At 37.3% G+C, this 17361-nt stretch overlaps 1 protein-coding gene across 1 annotated transcript; it reads left to right on the top strand.

Annotated features, from left to right (window-relative positions):
- Positions 1-9151: 9151 nt before the first annotated feature.
- LOC149205777 (uncharacterized) lies at positions 9152-9649 on the top strand. Its single transcript, XM_089397505.1, has one exon. The coding sequence runs from the start codon at positions 9152-9154 to the stop codon at positions 9647-9649; it is 498 nt and encodes a 165-aa protein (XP_089253631.1).
- The last annotated feature ends 7712 nt before the right edge of the window (positions 9650-17361 follow it).

Genomic DNA, 17361 nt, shown 5'->3' with positions numbered 1-17361 from the left:
TTTTACAAGTTAATGATATCCACGTTAAAGTAGGGGTGAATATCCATAGTTAAGAATATCGTGATATTATTATAAAATATGTTGGTTGTGAAATAAGTTATAGTTTTTGGGCATGCAGTATTGATAAGCCGCCCATGGTATTGTAACAAAGCCTATTCACAAGTTAATAGCAAAATAAAATATATAACAAATTGGTTTTTATTGTTTTTATTATTGTAACTTTGTGTTATTAATTAAGCCAACATCTAAATGTTTGAACTCATCCTGATATCACTTCTATTTTTTTGCTATTTTTTAATTAAGCTGACATTACTTACATTGCACCTACACATCTACTCTATACTGGGTTGTAGAGCACCTCTCGGCCCAACTAGCTAAGATCCATCTTAACCCTAGATTTATCAAGCGTGGAGAGGGATCCAATCTCTTGAGGTGCAAACCTCTTTTTTGAGTGCAAAACTTGAGAAAAGGTTTATCAAGCGTCGAGAGGGATCCAATCTCTTGAGATGCAAACCGCTTTTTTTGAGTGCAAAACTTGAGGAAAGGTTTACACTTCGAGACATTTGATCCCTCTCGTCTCTTGATTGATCCAAGGTTAAAATGGATCTACGTTCGTTATATAATATTATATAATATCTATATTTGTATCTATGTGTCTCTTTCTTATTCGTTCTCTCTATCTTGCCCCCAAACCTGCACACTCTCTCTCCATATCTATCTCTCTTTCTCCCACTCTCTCTTCCCCTTCTACCTCTCTCTATCTTCCCCTTCTCTCTCCCTCTGTCTTCCCGTTCCCTCCTTCTCTCTATGTTCCCTCCCACTCTCCTCTCTCCCACTCTCTCAATCGCTCCCTTGTGACTCCCTCTCTTCCTCTCTCTCTCCACCTTTCTCCCGCTATGTCTTTCTTCTTCCTTCCTTCACTCTCCCCCTCCAACTCCATCTCTCTCTCCTCTCACTTAGTCCCCTCTCTCCATTTCTCTCCCATCTCCCTCTATCTCTCCCCCCTTCTCTCTCTCTCTCTCTCTCTCTCTCTCTCTCTCTCTCGCTATCTCTCTTTCTCTTCCCTTCTCTCTCTCCCCTCCATCTTTGTGTCCCTCTCTATCTCACTTCCCCTTCTCTCCTTATCTCTCTCTTCCCTCCTCTCTCTTTCTCTAGCTTTGTCACTATATCCCCCTCTCTCCACCCTCTCTCTCCCCTTCACTTTGCTTGTTTCCATCCCTTGGATCCTTAGTTAAGATGGATCTATGTTAGTTCTTACTAATACTATTTATATGATATAAATTTCACATCTTTAAATATAAAAGTATTCTCATTTTTATTTTTATTAAAACCTTAATTTAATTTCTATGGGAATATTTTTAGTAGTCGTGCGGACATATAGTTTAGATATATCTCATAATTAATTATAACATTTTTCCTTTTAGCTTCAATTAAAAAAAAATATATAAAATAAAATTAAAATAAAAATTTTTATTATGAAATAAGTTACGGTTTTTTGGCATGTGCTATTTATAAGCCATGATATTGGCTTATGTTACTGACGCATGCTATTGTAACAAAACCTATTCACAAGTTAATAATATCATGGTAAAGTGGGGGTGAATATTCATTGTTAAGAATCTTGTCATATTGTTAAAAGATATTTTGATTGTGAAATAAGTTATGAATTTTTGGCATGTGGTATTGATAAGCCATGGTATTGTAGAAAAGTCTATTTACAAGTTAATAATATTCATTGTAAAGTGGGGTGAATTAATATTTCATATTGTTTTAAAATATTTTGATTGTGAAATACGTTATCTTTTTTTAGGAAGCAACAAGTATCAATACATGCAAATGTACCCATGAACATACAAACTGTCGGAGGTGATGGAGCCCCAATCACGTGCACTGACGGATTTCGGTTAGGGTTTAGGCTTTGTTTCACTCTCACTGCAGCTACAACTATCTTCGCCCTGCCCAATCTGCGTGGCGATCTCACCATGACGGTCTGTCGCATATTCCATCGACATTGTGGTCAACGCACCCTATAGTCTGTTCCTACCATTCCATTTTTGGCTGCAACATTTGTCAGCGATGGAGGAAGATGTTGTTGACTACTTGGAGGAGCCTTTCCCCTATGAGCCCATTTGGACATACCCTAGCTCTCTATCAAATGTGTTGTTTTTTGGGTCCCCAGGTCATCCTCATTTGTGGTGGTTAGGACCGCCACCTGTCCGCTCGAACCCCGGTACCTCTGTGCCTAGCCTGTAGTTTTCATCTCTCTCAATTTCATCGTCAGGTCTCAATAGTCCTTCCTTCTCTCCGACCTCCTTACAATTTCTTGCCTCCTGCATTCCTCCATCTCCATCTTTCGACCATCCGCTCCCTGACCCACCCCTCTTTCCGTCCAATTTCGCCCATCCCTCGTCTATGGGTATCGACTCTAGGGTTAATCCCCATTCACACATCCCAGCTTCATCATCGTTTCTGACCTCTATTGTTGAACCTGGGCAACCATCCATTTCATCTGGTTGTTTCGATGTCTTGACCATAAACCCTAGGTCACAGGAGGCTCCCTCAGATACCCTGGACCCCGTATGGGATCATCCGACGACCCCTCGTTCGGGCAAAGCTAGAAGATCTAAGTGCATCAAATCCTCACACAGGGACCTATTCCTCTGTTTAGGAGAAGGAGTACAAATGGGTGATGTAGTGGACATGACGAACAAGGTTCTGGTGGGAAGATTCAAAGGAAGGTCTTACTCGGTTGCTCGGCTCCGTCTTTGGGTCACTAAGATTTGGGGGAACATCCTCAGTGAACTCTCGTCTGCTACCACTCTAGCTCGTAGCTGGTTCACTTTATGTTTTCAAAGGGAGGATTATACATCATGGGTCCTCTCACGGTACTGGCACATAGAATTGGCACTCGTGTTGCTTAAGAGATGGAGTCCTCTTTTTTATACCGTGCGGGAGCAATTGGGTGCTGGGATGCTTTGGTTCCGCCTCCCAGGACTTCCCCTGCATTTCTAGTCTGAGGAAATTTTTACTCGCATTGGGAATGTATTGGGTACATTCCTTGATTATGATAAATCTTTCATTACCTCAGGAAACAAATCGTTGGTGCACATTCTTGTGTACCTGGACACCAGAGAAGGACTAGAGGAGTAGATCACTCTTCAGTGGAAAAAATTCACCCGCATCCAAATTCTAGATTATGAAGGGGTGTCATTCAGATGTACGAAGTGTCACAAGGTCGACCATATCTACAAGGAATTCCCATTGGTTACTGCTGCCTCCTCTCCCATCAAAGACACAGATGGCGTCAGCCCTGCAGCACAAGAACCCGCAGATAAGCACCCTTCTCAGTCCTCTCATCTGAAGCCACCGGATCACAGTTCTACACAGATGACTTCATAGGTGACCCCCCAGCCTCCTTTACCTCCCATGACGAGATCTCGGGCAACTGATGTGGCTGCCCTTTCTGCAGGTATTTCTTCATCTCTTTGTTCTGCATCTTCTTTATCGTTATCTACTTTTGCACCTCAATTGCATGTTTCATTTTCATGCATATCCACCACTCCTCTTACTTTCCCTCTAAACCCCCCTCCCCCATCCTTTACTACCACCTTGCCATTTATACATGGGTTGACCACTTCACCTCCCTCTCCTGTTGCATCAATCTCCTCCTATTACTCTCACCCCTACAATCTTTGCTTTTGGGGGAAACACCCCTCTAAGCCTTCTGGTATTGGCCTAATCTCCCCCCCAAGATCTCCAAGCCTCCAAGGGGTCAGCATTCTTTCATTTCTAAAGCCATTATCCAAGCAGGGTTGGATGTGGCTCACGGTAAGCAAACTACACTTGATAGGGTTCTTAGAGCATCAGACACCCTCCCCTGACCTCATACATGAAGTGGATCTCTTTCAACTGTAGAGGGTTGGCTAGCCCTGCCAAAAAACTAGCCCTCAGAAGACTTATGGATTCTGAGCAGATTGATATTATCTATCTACAAGAAACCCTTGGGTTGTCTGAGCAGGTCATCTCTGTGATGAACTCCCTGAAGTTGGGATGGACCTTCCACGCTCTGGATGTTAGTGGACGATCTGGGGGAATCACACTTGGCATTAACCCCCACACGATTAAGCTTCTTTCATCCTTGGGGGGGGGGGGCTGGTTTTATTGGTATGGATATATACTCCTCGGAGTTGGGCCTGGAATTCAGAATTATCAATGTTTATGCTCCCTATCATAACAGGGAAGAATTTTGGAATCACTTACTCAACCTATCTCTCACAAACTCCAACAATCTTATTCTGGGAGGGGATCTCAATTTCTCAATTGGACATGCGGAATATTGGGGACATAATGCCCAGTTGGACCCCCTCTCAGACACTATGGAGCATCTTCTGGAGCAGCACCGTCTAGTAGATATCCCTATGAATAAGCTGCAGCCGACTTGGCATAACAGAAGAACTAGAGAGGCATCACTAGCTAAAAGACTGGATCACTTCTTAATCAAGGAGAATTTGGTAAGGGCCTTGACAAATTTCCGATAGTGGGTGGGATCTGGAGGCATTTCTGACCACTCCCCTATTTTTTTGGAGCTGTCGGGACCCTTTCAGAAACCAAGAGCTCCCTTTAAATTCAACTCCATCTGGTTGATGGACCCTGATTACATCAAATTGGTAAATGAATATTGGTGGGCTCACCCTCCTGCACAGGGGAGGTCTATATCAGAAGGTTTTTGTCACAATCTGAATGACCTAAAGACATTATCTATACAATGGGCTAAACATAAAGAGATCAGGACGAGCAGACTCTAAGGCTTATCGAAGACAAGCTGGCAGATCTGATGGATGAGAATGGGAGGGGGTTCTCCTCCACAGAAGCTAAAAACACCCTCATAGAATTAGAGGTACAACGATCCAAAATTCTTAAAGAACGAGAGGAGACTTGACGCCTTATAAGTAGGGCTATTTGGTTACAAATAGGGGATGACAAAACCAAATTCTTCAACAATTTTGCGAATGGGAGACGAGCAATTAATACTATCTAGCATATGCCTAATGAGAATGGCCAACCTACTCACACTTTTCACCAACTGGCTCATCTTGGTACTAACCACTTCCAACAACTTTTCAAGGATCCTCTCGAGGCCACTCTTGCTGAAATCGTTAGAGTTGCTAGACTATTTTCTCGATTTGTTGATCAGGATGTGTAATTTGGCCTTGTTAAGCCTGTTACAATGGGGGAACTCGAAAGCACCCTCAAATGGTTTAGAAAGGATAAAATCCCTGGCTCGGATGGATGGTCTGTTGAGTTCTATTTGGATTTCTTCGAGACCATTGGTCAGGACCTACTTAAGGTTGTGGAGGAATGCAGATCATCTGGTCGAATGATTGAGGCCTTCATTTCCACCTTCATTTCCCTCATCCCCAAAGTAGACTCCCCACTTTCTTTCAATGATTTTAGGCCTATGTCCCTTTGCAATTGCCTCTACAAGATAATTGCTAAGATCATCGCTAATCAACTAAAGCCCATCCTATCTTCCCAAATCTCATTTGAACAATTTGACTTTCTGCACAATAGACAAATTCATGAGGCCATTGGCACCGCACTAGAGGTCCTCCACTCCATCAAGATAAGGCATTTAAAAGGATCTATCCTCAAGATCAACCTCTCTAAGGCTTTTGATCGTGTCAGTTGGTTATACTTAAGAATGCTTCTAACACATGTGGGCTTCCCCCTTCCTTTCATTCATTGGATCATGTGTTGTATCACTTATGTTTCCTTCAACGTTCTCATAAATGGCTCGGCCTCCAATTTCTTCCATGCAGAGCGAGGACTCAGACAGGGATGTCCCCTTTCTCCACTCCTCTTCCTCCTTGTAATGGAAGGTTTGAGCAGATTAATACTGTAGGAAAGAAGAGAAGGGTGACTTCAGGGTATCAAGATTACAGACCAATGTATCATCTCCCACCTACTTTTTGTTGATGATGTCCTCATCTTCCTCAGTGGGGGTATTCGGGACTTCTCTATTTTCTCTGCTATCATGCAGTTTTTTTGCCTTGCAACCGGAATGGAATCAAACCAACTGAAATCCACCATCTCCTTCTCAGAATGCTCCCCTTAGGAAATCTGGACCGCTCTTCAGAAGTTCCCTTTTCAGAGACTTTATTTGGAAGATGGACTCAAATATCTTGGTTTCCACATCAAGCCACACAGTTACAAGATTGCGGATTGGATTTGGCTTGTGGCCAAGGTGGAAAAAAGACTACATAACTGGAATCATAGGTTCTTATCCAGAGCAGTCGTTTAGTCCTTATCAAATCGGTCCTAGAGGCGACCCTCGTATACTGGATGTCCTTTGCTTTGATTCCCAAAGGAATCCTATCTTGGATACAAAAATTCTGTTGTAGATTCTTGTGGAATGGTGTCAAGGAGGGGAGGCCTTTTGCTTGGGTGGGTTGGACTCACATCGTCCTTCCAAAGAAATGGGGTGGCTGGGGATTGAAGGACCTATCCTCCTTTGCACATGCTCTTGCTACCAAAATGGGTTGGCATGTTCTCATGACACACAGCCTTTGGACGGATGTGGTCCATCTCAAATACATATGGCCTCTTCATATTATGGATTGGATTCGAATCTCGTCCTGGCACAGAGCTGGTATTTCGATGATTTGGAGGGTTGTTCTCTGCACCCTTCCCACTATTAGAGATGGCCTTTTATGGCATATTAAATCTGGCATATCAGTGCACATCGGCATGGACCCTTGGACAAGATGCGACAACATGTACAAGCTACCCCCTGATCTTATTAATTTCCTAAACGATTGAGATGTCAACTCGATTGCCCATATTGTCGATTCGAAGAATTCCACCATATTTGCACAAGCTTGGAAATCAACTAATCTTTTGGGAATCCCTGTCCAATGGAAATAGGATTGGGTGGGTTATATCTCCGCTTTGACTGAATCGCATGTTCGTATCTCAGAGGACGAAGCTGAACTCATTTGGGCACCTGCAGCACACGGAAATTATTCCCCAAAAGAAGGCCATCCTATTATTTATGCTACACACAAGCTAGCTTAGTTGACCGGGTGGCGGTGCACCCTTTGGAAGCTCAAAGCCCCCCCAAAGGTTGTTTATGTGGAATGTTCTAATGAACAAAACTCCTACTGGGGAAAATCTGAAGAAAAGGTCTTTTTATGGTCCCTCCTGGTGCGTCCTCTGTCATCAAGCCAAAGAATCAAATGAACACCTCTTTCTTATCTGCCCTGCTGCTGTCAATTTATGGGAACAAGTTCTCTCCTCACTAGCTATTACTCAGAGATGGCATGGAGATAACATTTTGGATGCTTGGAATCATTGGTGGATTGAGTCCTCGAACCAGAAAGCACGCAACCTCCCCCTTCTTATCTGTTGGTCACTCTAGTTGAATAGGAATGGAATCATCTTTAGAGATAAAGCTACCCGATGGCCTCTTTCAATTGCCCAGATTATAAACTCATTCCACGGAATCCCCAATGAGGAACACACTCCTATCCATGTTGTTACCCCTGAATATATAGACTGAGATCACCCCTGGGCATACTTTGATGGATCTGCATAAGGTCAAGGATGTGTTGGGGGGGTGTTTTATTGCATCTATCTGACAATCATATTTTATGTATCCAGATGGGCATGGGGGCTAGTACAAACAACTATGTTGAACTCATCACTCTTAGACATTTGCTTCATTTTGCTTTAGATCATGATTGCAAACACCTATAGATTTTCGAGGACTCCAAAATCATTATAAACTGGTTCAATAACACAAATACATGTCATGTGCACTCACTCAGGAACATATTGGATGAAGCCATACTTTTAAAATCACAATTTGATTATATTTCTTGTCATCATATTTACAAGGAACGTAATCAGATTGCTGACCAGTTATCCAAGGAGGCCGCGGTCCAGCCTAGGGGTCTATGGCTAATACAGGAACAACGGGAGGATGATCACTACCAGTATTACCATCGACCATACATAGATCAGATATTTCAAGGGGCTGATAGGCCCTAATGCAGTCTTTTTTTGTTGATATTATCAGACTCTTATATTATGATTTCTGATCAGCTTACCCTCTTGGGCAATTTTGTATAGACTTTGAAGGCTTTGGCCTCTCTACATATGCCTGGTTGACATCTACAACATGTAATTTTCTCAAATTAATAGAAAATTATGATTTTTCCTTGGGAAAAAAAAAGTTATATATTTTTGGTATGTGGTATTGATAAGCCATGGTCTTGGCCCATGGTATTGAAACAAAGCCTAGTTTTTACAAGTTAACGATATCCACGGTAAAGTGGGGGTGAATATCCATGGTTAAGAATCTTGTGATATTATTATAAAATATGTTGGTTGTGAAATAAGTTATGGTATTTGGGCATGCAGTATTGATAATCCATGGTATTGGCCCATGGTATTGTAACAAAGCCTATTCACAAGTTAATAACTTCACAAGTTAATAACAAAATAACACATATAACAAATTGTTTTTTTATTGTTTTTATTATTGTAACTTTTTATTATTAAATAAGCCAACATTTAAACGTCGCATATCAATTTTATTTTATTTTTCTATTTTTTAATTTAGCCGACATTTAAAATTGTATATACTTACATTACACCTACACATATACTCTATATTGGGTCGAGAGTGCCTCTCACGCAATAAATTTATATAAATTATAAATATTTCAATATTCATTTTAAATAATAAAAAAATTTATATATATATTATATAAAAAAATATTTATTTAGTTGATATAATCTCTTTACATCTCATTTAGATAAACAAAATAATGTGTTATCGTATGAGAGAAATGTGCAATTCCTTTCATATTGGCACATGACATATATAATAGCCTTTTCAATAATATATATCTTAATTTGATATATATAGTTTCAAAAGAAATTAAAACCTTAAAAAAAGGTCTTCCATCTTTGATTTCTCTTAACATATGATAAATAAAAAATTAAGGTAAATTTACATTGAAACTAATAGCATTTAACTTTAACTTTATATAAACTAGCTAGTAAACTGAATCTTGCTGAGATTTGTTTGCGGTCAACTGTTTTCAGCTTCCAGGGAAGTTATTATGAGTAGACATCTGGAGCGGCAATGGGATCACCTCTCTCACCAATTGTGGCTAACTTATACATGGAGTACTTTGAGAAGAAAGCTCTTGAATCATATCCTTTGAAGCCAGCTTGGTGGAAGAGATTCGTTGATGATACCAACGTTAAATGGTCTCATGGTAGGGCAGAACTTGATAAGTTTTTTAGACACCTTAATTCTATCTGTCCTGAAATAAAATTTACTATGGAGCTTGAGGAGAACAAGAGCATTCCATTTTTAGATGTCCTTATTATCAGAAAGGAGGATGGTTCTTTAGGTCATAAAGTATTCAAGAAGACAACTCACATAGAGAGATACCTTCACACTGAATCTTATCATCATCCTTCTCAAAAGATTGGTGTTCTTAACACTCTTGCTATTAGAGCCCTTAGAATATCTGACTTTGAGCATCTTGACGAAGAGAAGAAGCATTTAACTTCGATATTTAAAAGTATAGGTTATAAGGAGAAGGAAATTAAAAAAGCTATAAAAATAACTTAAAGGAGGGCTTTATCCTAAGAACCTCAAGCTAAAACTCATTCTCAATGTGGTAGAGTGTTCCTACCATACATTTAGTGGGTAACAAATAAGATTGCTAAGATCTTGGGGAAGAAAGACATATTCACGCAATTCACAACACCTAGAACAATTAAACAAGGTATGAGGTTTGTCAAGGATAATATTGATCAACATCAACTCAAGGGAGTGTATAAAATTGATTGTTCTTATGGCAAGAGTTACATTGGAGAAACAAGATGCTCACTACAAAGAAGACTGATAGAAAACATAGTCGTTATTAAGAATGGAAGATCATGCACTTCGGCCCTTACAGAACACTCCTCAAAAACTAAGCACCATGTTTGTTTGGACAATGCCTCAATTAGAGGAGAGCAGTATCAAAGGACGAAAATTAGGGAGGCTCTTGAGATTATAAAGCATCCACATAATCTCAACAGGGACAATGAGATTGAGATCAGTGAAAGTTGGCTTCCTTTGATCAGACAGATTAGGACTTCCAGGTCTTCTGAGGTATAACATCTCACATATTGTTTTCTTTTCCTATCTTATTTGTTAGAACAAAATAATATAGATTAACCATCAAATCTTTTTATTATAAATAAATTAAATAATTATTATTAAATATTATTATAAATAAAGTAATTATTTATAATAATTATTAATCAATTAATTATTTGTTTATAATAATAATTTAAATTATTATAAATAAATCATTATTATTATGAGTTATTATTTATAAATATAAAAATAATAATAATAACTATTATTATTAACTATTAATTGAGGTTCAGATTTTATGAAGTACAATGTTAGTGAACTTTTTAGTCCATTCTAAAAATTTTCATATAATTGTTTACTCATCTTCCACTATAGCTCTTCTATCATTCGTTCAAAAGTCGTGATGATGGATCCCCTTTGGGATTCAAAACGTCGACAAAGTATGATTATTATTGTGGATACTCTGAAATTTAACTCAACTAATTAAATTATAACTTTATTTTAAATTATTGTTATTATTAAAAAGAAATAATAATAATAATATTTAAGTTAAAAATATATACGTTTAAGAAAACATGGAACAAGATTCTTAACCATGAAGATTTACCCCCACTTTACCATAGAGATTCTTAATTTGTAACTAGTCTTCGGTGCAATATCATGGCTTATTAATACTACATACTAAAAAAAAAATCATAACTCACTTAGTATGATATTTTTTCATACGATATTTTTTAATTAATCAATTTCATTAAAAAGACAAGAGCATTCTAATCCTTAGCAAACTTGTTCATATGATATTTTATTAATTAATCAATTTAATTAAAAAACAAGAAGAACATTCTAATCCTTAGCAAACCTTAGTTACCCTTGCTAAGTAAGTTGGAGATGGACGGAGCTCTGAAGTCCTCTACGACGGCTAGGGTTTTTCCTTAGGTGGTCGATTCATGCTTAGATCGCATGGATCTCTTTACAAATCTATGTTGCATCCTGAATAATAGTGAACCTTAGTGATCCTGCGAAGAAGACAATATCTTTTGCAGGAATGGTTGTTGGTCCAACAAGCTCATCTTCAGTTTTGTATAGTGTCATGCTAAAATTTGGATTTGTTCTTCTAGTAATTCAAGAAGCTCCTTCCTTAAATGTTCCTTTGGAGGAGGAAGCCTTTAGCTATGAAAAGTTTTTTTGGATCAAGGTTTGGTCTACATGTTTAATGGGTTTTGGTCGTGGTTGGCTGATCTTCACAAATAGACCTTTGAGTCGTGGAAGCCTCTCTTGACAAATGATCTAAACATTTATCCTATGGCACAGGGTTTTTTTATTGTTGTTTTTAACAATATTGAGGATAGAAGGTTATTTGTGAATCTGGACCATGGTTCTGGGGTAGTATTGGTCTCTTCATACAACCTTGGTCTCCCACATTTGATCTGGTTACGACATCAATCTCCACACTTCTGGTTTGGGTGAGGCTTTTGAACCTTCCCCTACATCTTTGGAATCTCCTAATGTTATCCTCTATTAGGAATGCATTAGGAAAGTTTTATGGTCTCTGCCCATAGACAAAATATTTTTAAGACTACTTATACTCAAATATGTGTGGAGATGGATTTCAATAAGGCTTTTCCCACCTCGATTAATCTAACAACTCCAAACTATGTATGGGTTCAAAAGATTGATTATGAAAATGTTTCATTTTGATGTAAAGTGTGTTATGAAACAGGGCATGTATTAAAAACTTGTCCCAAGCATTTGCAAAACAACAAAGTCCAGAAAAATAACCAGAGGCCCAAATGGTGGGAAGGAGCTCAAAGCAAGCATTAAATGATATATAAAGAAGAAAAGTCTCAGGATAAGAAAGCAGTAGAAGATAAATAGGAAGAAGATATTATCAAAGAAAATGCATCAAAGGTAGCAAAAATCAGTCCAGAAAAAATGCATGTTAGTGACAACCCTCCGGATTCAGTGACAATGGAGACACAACAAACCCTCATGAAAGATGCCCCCCCCGAATCCACAAGGAATAAATCTAGAAAAGCAACTTCTTGGGCAGATCAGGTAGATGAGGAAGATCCTAAAAATAGCAACACTCACTCACCGAAGGGTGACCCGTCGTGAAGAAGGGAAAAAATATTCCGCCAAGGAAAACAAGAAGCCAATGAAAATCAAACTAAAAAGTAGTGAAAATGGAATGCAAATGTATTTGGATATTGAGAGTTTTTTGGAAAATCTTTAGTTGGAAAGGGACTGAAGTTTTGTACCACGGGGTACTCACTTGAGGGTTTGAATTGAACCTCCACGCCCAATCTCAAACCTGCAAGGAAGATGAACAATTTTTAATATGTAAAAGTTTTGGCCTTGTAACCATATTAATTTTTAATACAAATCTTTACCCTAACTACTTTGGAGATAAATCTTTATTGTATACTATTATGAATATTCTAGAATATTTTGTGCAAGTTAAATCCCCACCATCCACCTAACAATTATCGATAATTAAATTAAAATTATAAAATCTCCATTTCAAAATAAACACACTTATCCACATAAAAAGCAAACATTACTTTTAATTATTTAACCTTTTAATCTCTAATTTATATAAAAAATCATTTAAAAAAAAAAAAACAAAACCTCCATTCCAAAATAAACATCTGCATTTAAAAAACAACCATTCCAAAATAAACATCTGCATTTAAAAAACAAATATTACTTTTAATTATTTGACCTTTTAATCTCTCATTTATATAAAAAATAATAATAATAAAAACAAACCTCTACGATATACCACCCAAATTCTTTGACTTAATAGATAAAATGGCGAAATATAACCATATCTGTTTGACTCTAACTTAATAGATAAAATGGCGAAATATAACCATATCTGTTTGACTCTAGGTCCTTACCAAATTATATACTTCCGTGATCCTCTACTAGGTATGCATGGGCATCTACCATGGCATATTCTTTCATTAGTGAGCTTTAGATTGACGTAAGCTTTGCATGGGCATGTACCATAGTATATTCTTTCATTCATTAAGTGAGCTTTAAATTTACGTAAGCTTTGTGTTGTTTCATTAATATTTCTCCTTGATAATCATATATACTCCCATTCATGAAGTATCAACTTTCGAATATTAGAGACTTATATTGTGTCATTATTATTTTTTAATAATAATTTCATTTCTATATTTTAATTTTTTATTTTGAGTATGAGTGTTATCAAGATTTTATTGTTTTAAGTCATAAAATGTATATTGTATACAATTTCAGTGGACTTAATATACAATTCGAGTGGGCTTAATTAAGAACATGTGTTTCCTTCTAAGAGGTCACAAGTTCAAAACCAGAGGGGGGGTAGAGTATGTAAGTCTTTGTAGACTTAGAAGTCAAATTGCTACACAGAGGTGGGTCCCTTGTCCCACAAACAAGGGAGTCTCATACACCAATTTGGTCTTTGGCTTGGTTGTGACCTTAAAATTGGATAATAATACTAATAAGTATTTTTTTTTTTTGTGAAATAAAATATTTTGACATAAAATAATTTGTAAAATAAATAAGATTAATGTTTAAAAGGATTAAATTAATGGTGAAAAGTGAGGAGATTTTCATCATTGAGTAAGGTTCAATTCCCACGAGGTCTTAATCATAAAGCCATGGGACGCTTTTAGGTAGTAGTCAAACATGTGGTTACACCTAGAGAAATTATATTAAAAATGGTCTTATGACACATGCACACATAAGTGAATCAAATCCCACCCCGATGTCCTTCTTTATTTAGAAAGGGGTGGTATAAGCGAGAGGGGTTATCCTTTGTCCTAAAAGAAAAATAGAATAGTCTTATGCATGGGGAACATGATCAATCTCAAACAATAAAGTGAAAGTATATGCATTACTTCAAGGATTAATGTTGGCAAAAGAATGTCATATTTCCCCTCTGATTGTTGTTGGAGATTCTAAACTTCTTATCCATCATAAAGTAGTAGATTCCCTTCCACATGAAAGTAGGTTGAAAAGTATAATGAAAAGGATCAAAACTATATTCCCCTTTTCCTCTCTCCATTAAAGTATATCATGTGCTCAAGACAAACAACCAAGAAGTAAATGCAATGACAAAGAAGGGGTAAATTTGAATATGGGTGAATTAAGGGTCAATGGGCAAGTCTCATGGTGTCCTCTCCCTTGAAATTGTCTTCATGAAATTAAAAAATCAAAGGCCCCTTCACCATAAGGACCATTTGTCTAACTAAAGAATAAGCAGCATGGCACTTAGTCAAATGAAGCTTCATGCAATGGTACTCCAAGACCTTTCAAATAATCATTCTAAAACAAGCTTAGTATAAGTAGGGAGAGAGGTAGTTAGTAGGAAATCATGGAAGTGAGTGTGAATATAGAAAAGCAATTATGTCATATTGATTTCTCCTTTGGGACGACTCCATCATATGAGGCTGGTTGATCTAAAAGCATGGTGAGGGGCATTAACTCAAAAACCGCTCCCCTTATCACTATACCCATCAAAAAGTTTCACATGGGATATGCCATGTAATGATGCACAACTAAGTAGCATGTGGATCTCACAACCTTTGTTTTGGAAGGGAAGGGAAATGGAAGTGAGTTTGGGGACCTGGTTGGTTGTTCTTCTAGAGGGACAAAGGATGCAACAACATGTTAAACAGGGGAATGCAAACTCACATAGACCACCTTCGGCGGCCTAAAGCACATATTTCCATATTAATTTTGGAGGTTTGAAAAGCTCAATAATGGTATGTGCAAGCAATATCTGCTTTTATTCATGATATTTGGATGATCACAAATGAATTTGGGTTTATATATACTCTTCTTTGTTGATGCCAAGCACTCAGGAAACTTTCAAAAAGAGAAAGGGATATGGGAAGGGGGGTGAAGGGAATTTTATGTTAAGCAGAGAATTCCTTATAAGCTTCGAAGCACTACAATCTATTAGATGCTCGGTATACTTTGAATTCAGTGCAATTAATGGTGGTGTTTTGTCTCGTGTCACTTTTATTATAAATTTCAACTTGGTTTATATCTCTGGTTGTATGAGGGATGATGAAGACTTTATTATTCGATATGATAGGTCAAGTGATATACCTAGTTTTATAATACCGTTGGGTTGGATGCTAATTCACCTTTATGAAGGTGTGGGGAAAATTGGAGATGGTGCTATTTATTTAGGCAATGACAATATAGTCAATAAGATTGGGGACATGTATTGCATGATACCCTGTGTCATCAATTATCAAGATTGTGTCCTTCGAATTGTAGTGAGGGGGTTGTTGGGAATAAGTGGCAAAACCATACATGTCAGTTAGAGGAATTTGGTGGGGGAGCAAGGTCCATGTTGCTGTAAGCCTTTGCTTATGAAGCAGAATAGTACTTTGGTACCCGAATATGACACTTTTCATGTGCAATTGAAATCAATGCAGGAAGAAATTCTAGCTCTTCGGCTGAATAAAGTTGCTCTCTAATATTACTTCTTCCATGGAAATCCTACTAGAACATCGTAATATGATAAAGAAGTCAAAGGATGAAATCTCTGCCTTGCGTTAGAAAATGGAAGAACTTCAACTCTCTCTAGGACAACAATGTTCAAAACCTTCCTTAGCAAGTATCTCTACAACCTCTCCTCGACTTGATATCTCAAATTTAATTGAACTAGCTATGAATAAAGAAATGAGATCTACTCAGGATGGGTTTACTTTTCCTCATGATGCATAAGTAGCATGGAAGTTAAAGTCTGTAGGATTTTGGGTGTTTTTTGGTAGGTTTTCACCACCCATTTTTCTAGTTTTGAGGTAGTTTCAAGCTAGCATTTCAAAGTTATATCCTAGTTTCAAGATCTTTTATATATGAATCAGCTAGCAAGCAACCTTTATAATATGATGTCATGTAATTGTTGTGCTTGATACACGGTTTTTAATTTAATATAAATTCTTGTTTTGGTTATAAAAAAATTAATAATATCAATCAATTATGGATCATTTAGTTAATCTTAGGATTATCATAAAAGAATATCAAAATAATAAAATCTATTTATGTATTGTTTCATTAATTTTAATAAATCATTTGGCATAATGCTTAGAAATAATCTTTGGAATAGATTAAAAGAGTTAAAGATTCTTTTCGAGTTAGTGCTCCTATGATAATGTGATAATGTTGTATGAGCAAGTAAGTGTTGAGTTTAGGAAATAATGAAATTAATTGTAATATCATGGTTAAACAATGTTGACCACCATCCCATGCTCTTTTTAGCATTTACATTGGCAATGCACGTTTAGAAAAAAGTAAGTTGCATTGACACTACTTTAGCAAGAATAGTCACCTTCCTTCTTTACACTAAATATGTTGTTCCTATGGGGAGGTATCTCTTTAACCTTTACAATAAACTAAGAATTCTCAAGGTTTTTTTGTTTTAGCACAATTATGTTGGTAAACATGGATAAGACAAAGATCATGATAATTAATTCTAGAAAGGTCACTTGCACTAATTTTGTGCATGACAATAAGGAAGTTAATTCATACAAATATCTTAAAGATGATCTTCATTGTAGGTTTCATAATAACTTGTAAACACACCACTTACCTTAGTGGAATGTCCACTTACTATCCAATTCTTTTGTACTATTAGCAAAATGGGATAATTTTTTTTGTCTCATATGTCTGTTTTTCCTTATCAATTCTCCTTTCAAGGGTCTGGATTATTTAATTAAATTTAGCACTCTTCTTCTACACAAGAGTATTATAACTCGAATATCTATATATATATGTATGTATGTATGTATGTATACGCCATCACTACCCATTATTGTCGGATATGATAACAATACGTTGGCATAATGTATGCCAATTGCCCATACATGATGGGACCCATGCCATAGATCTGATGATCCAAAATACTCATGCCCTAGATTCACAAATTGCAACGCGTCAAAATGCCCAGATGTTAACAAGGGTAGGGGTGGCGCAAAGCAATTTATAGAAACCCCCCAATCACTTTTCCAAACCATTAATGGGGGTGTATATATATCCATACACGACGGGCCCCATGCCATAGATCCAATGGTCCACAATACTCATGCGCCAAATTCATAAATTGCAATGGGTCAAAATGCCCAGATGTTAACAAGGGTAGGTGTGGCATAAAATGATTTATCGAAACCCCCCAATAACTTTTCTGAACC

Source organism: Pinus tabuliformis, chromosome 1_2, assembly GCF_031772625.1.
Source record: "Pinus tabuliformis cultivar Carrire ecotype Pingquan chromosome 1_2, CPIR1, whole genome shotgun sequence".
NCBI lineage: Eukaryota > Viridiplantae > Streptophyta > Pinopsida > Pinales > Pinaceae > Pinus > Pinus tabuliformis.
The sequence above is the reverse complement of the archived record's forward strand: the minus strand, read 5'-3'. Positions and strand labels throughout refer to the sequence as shown.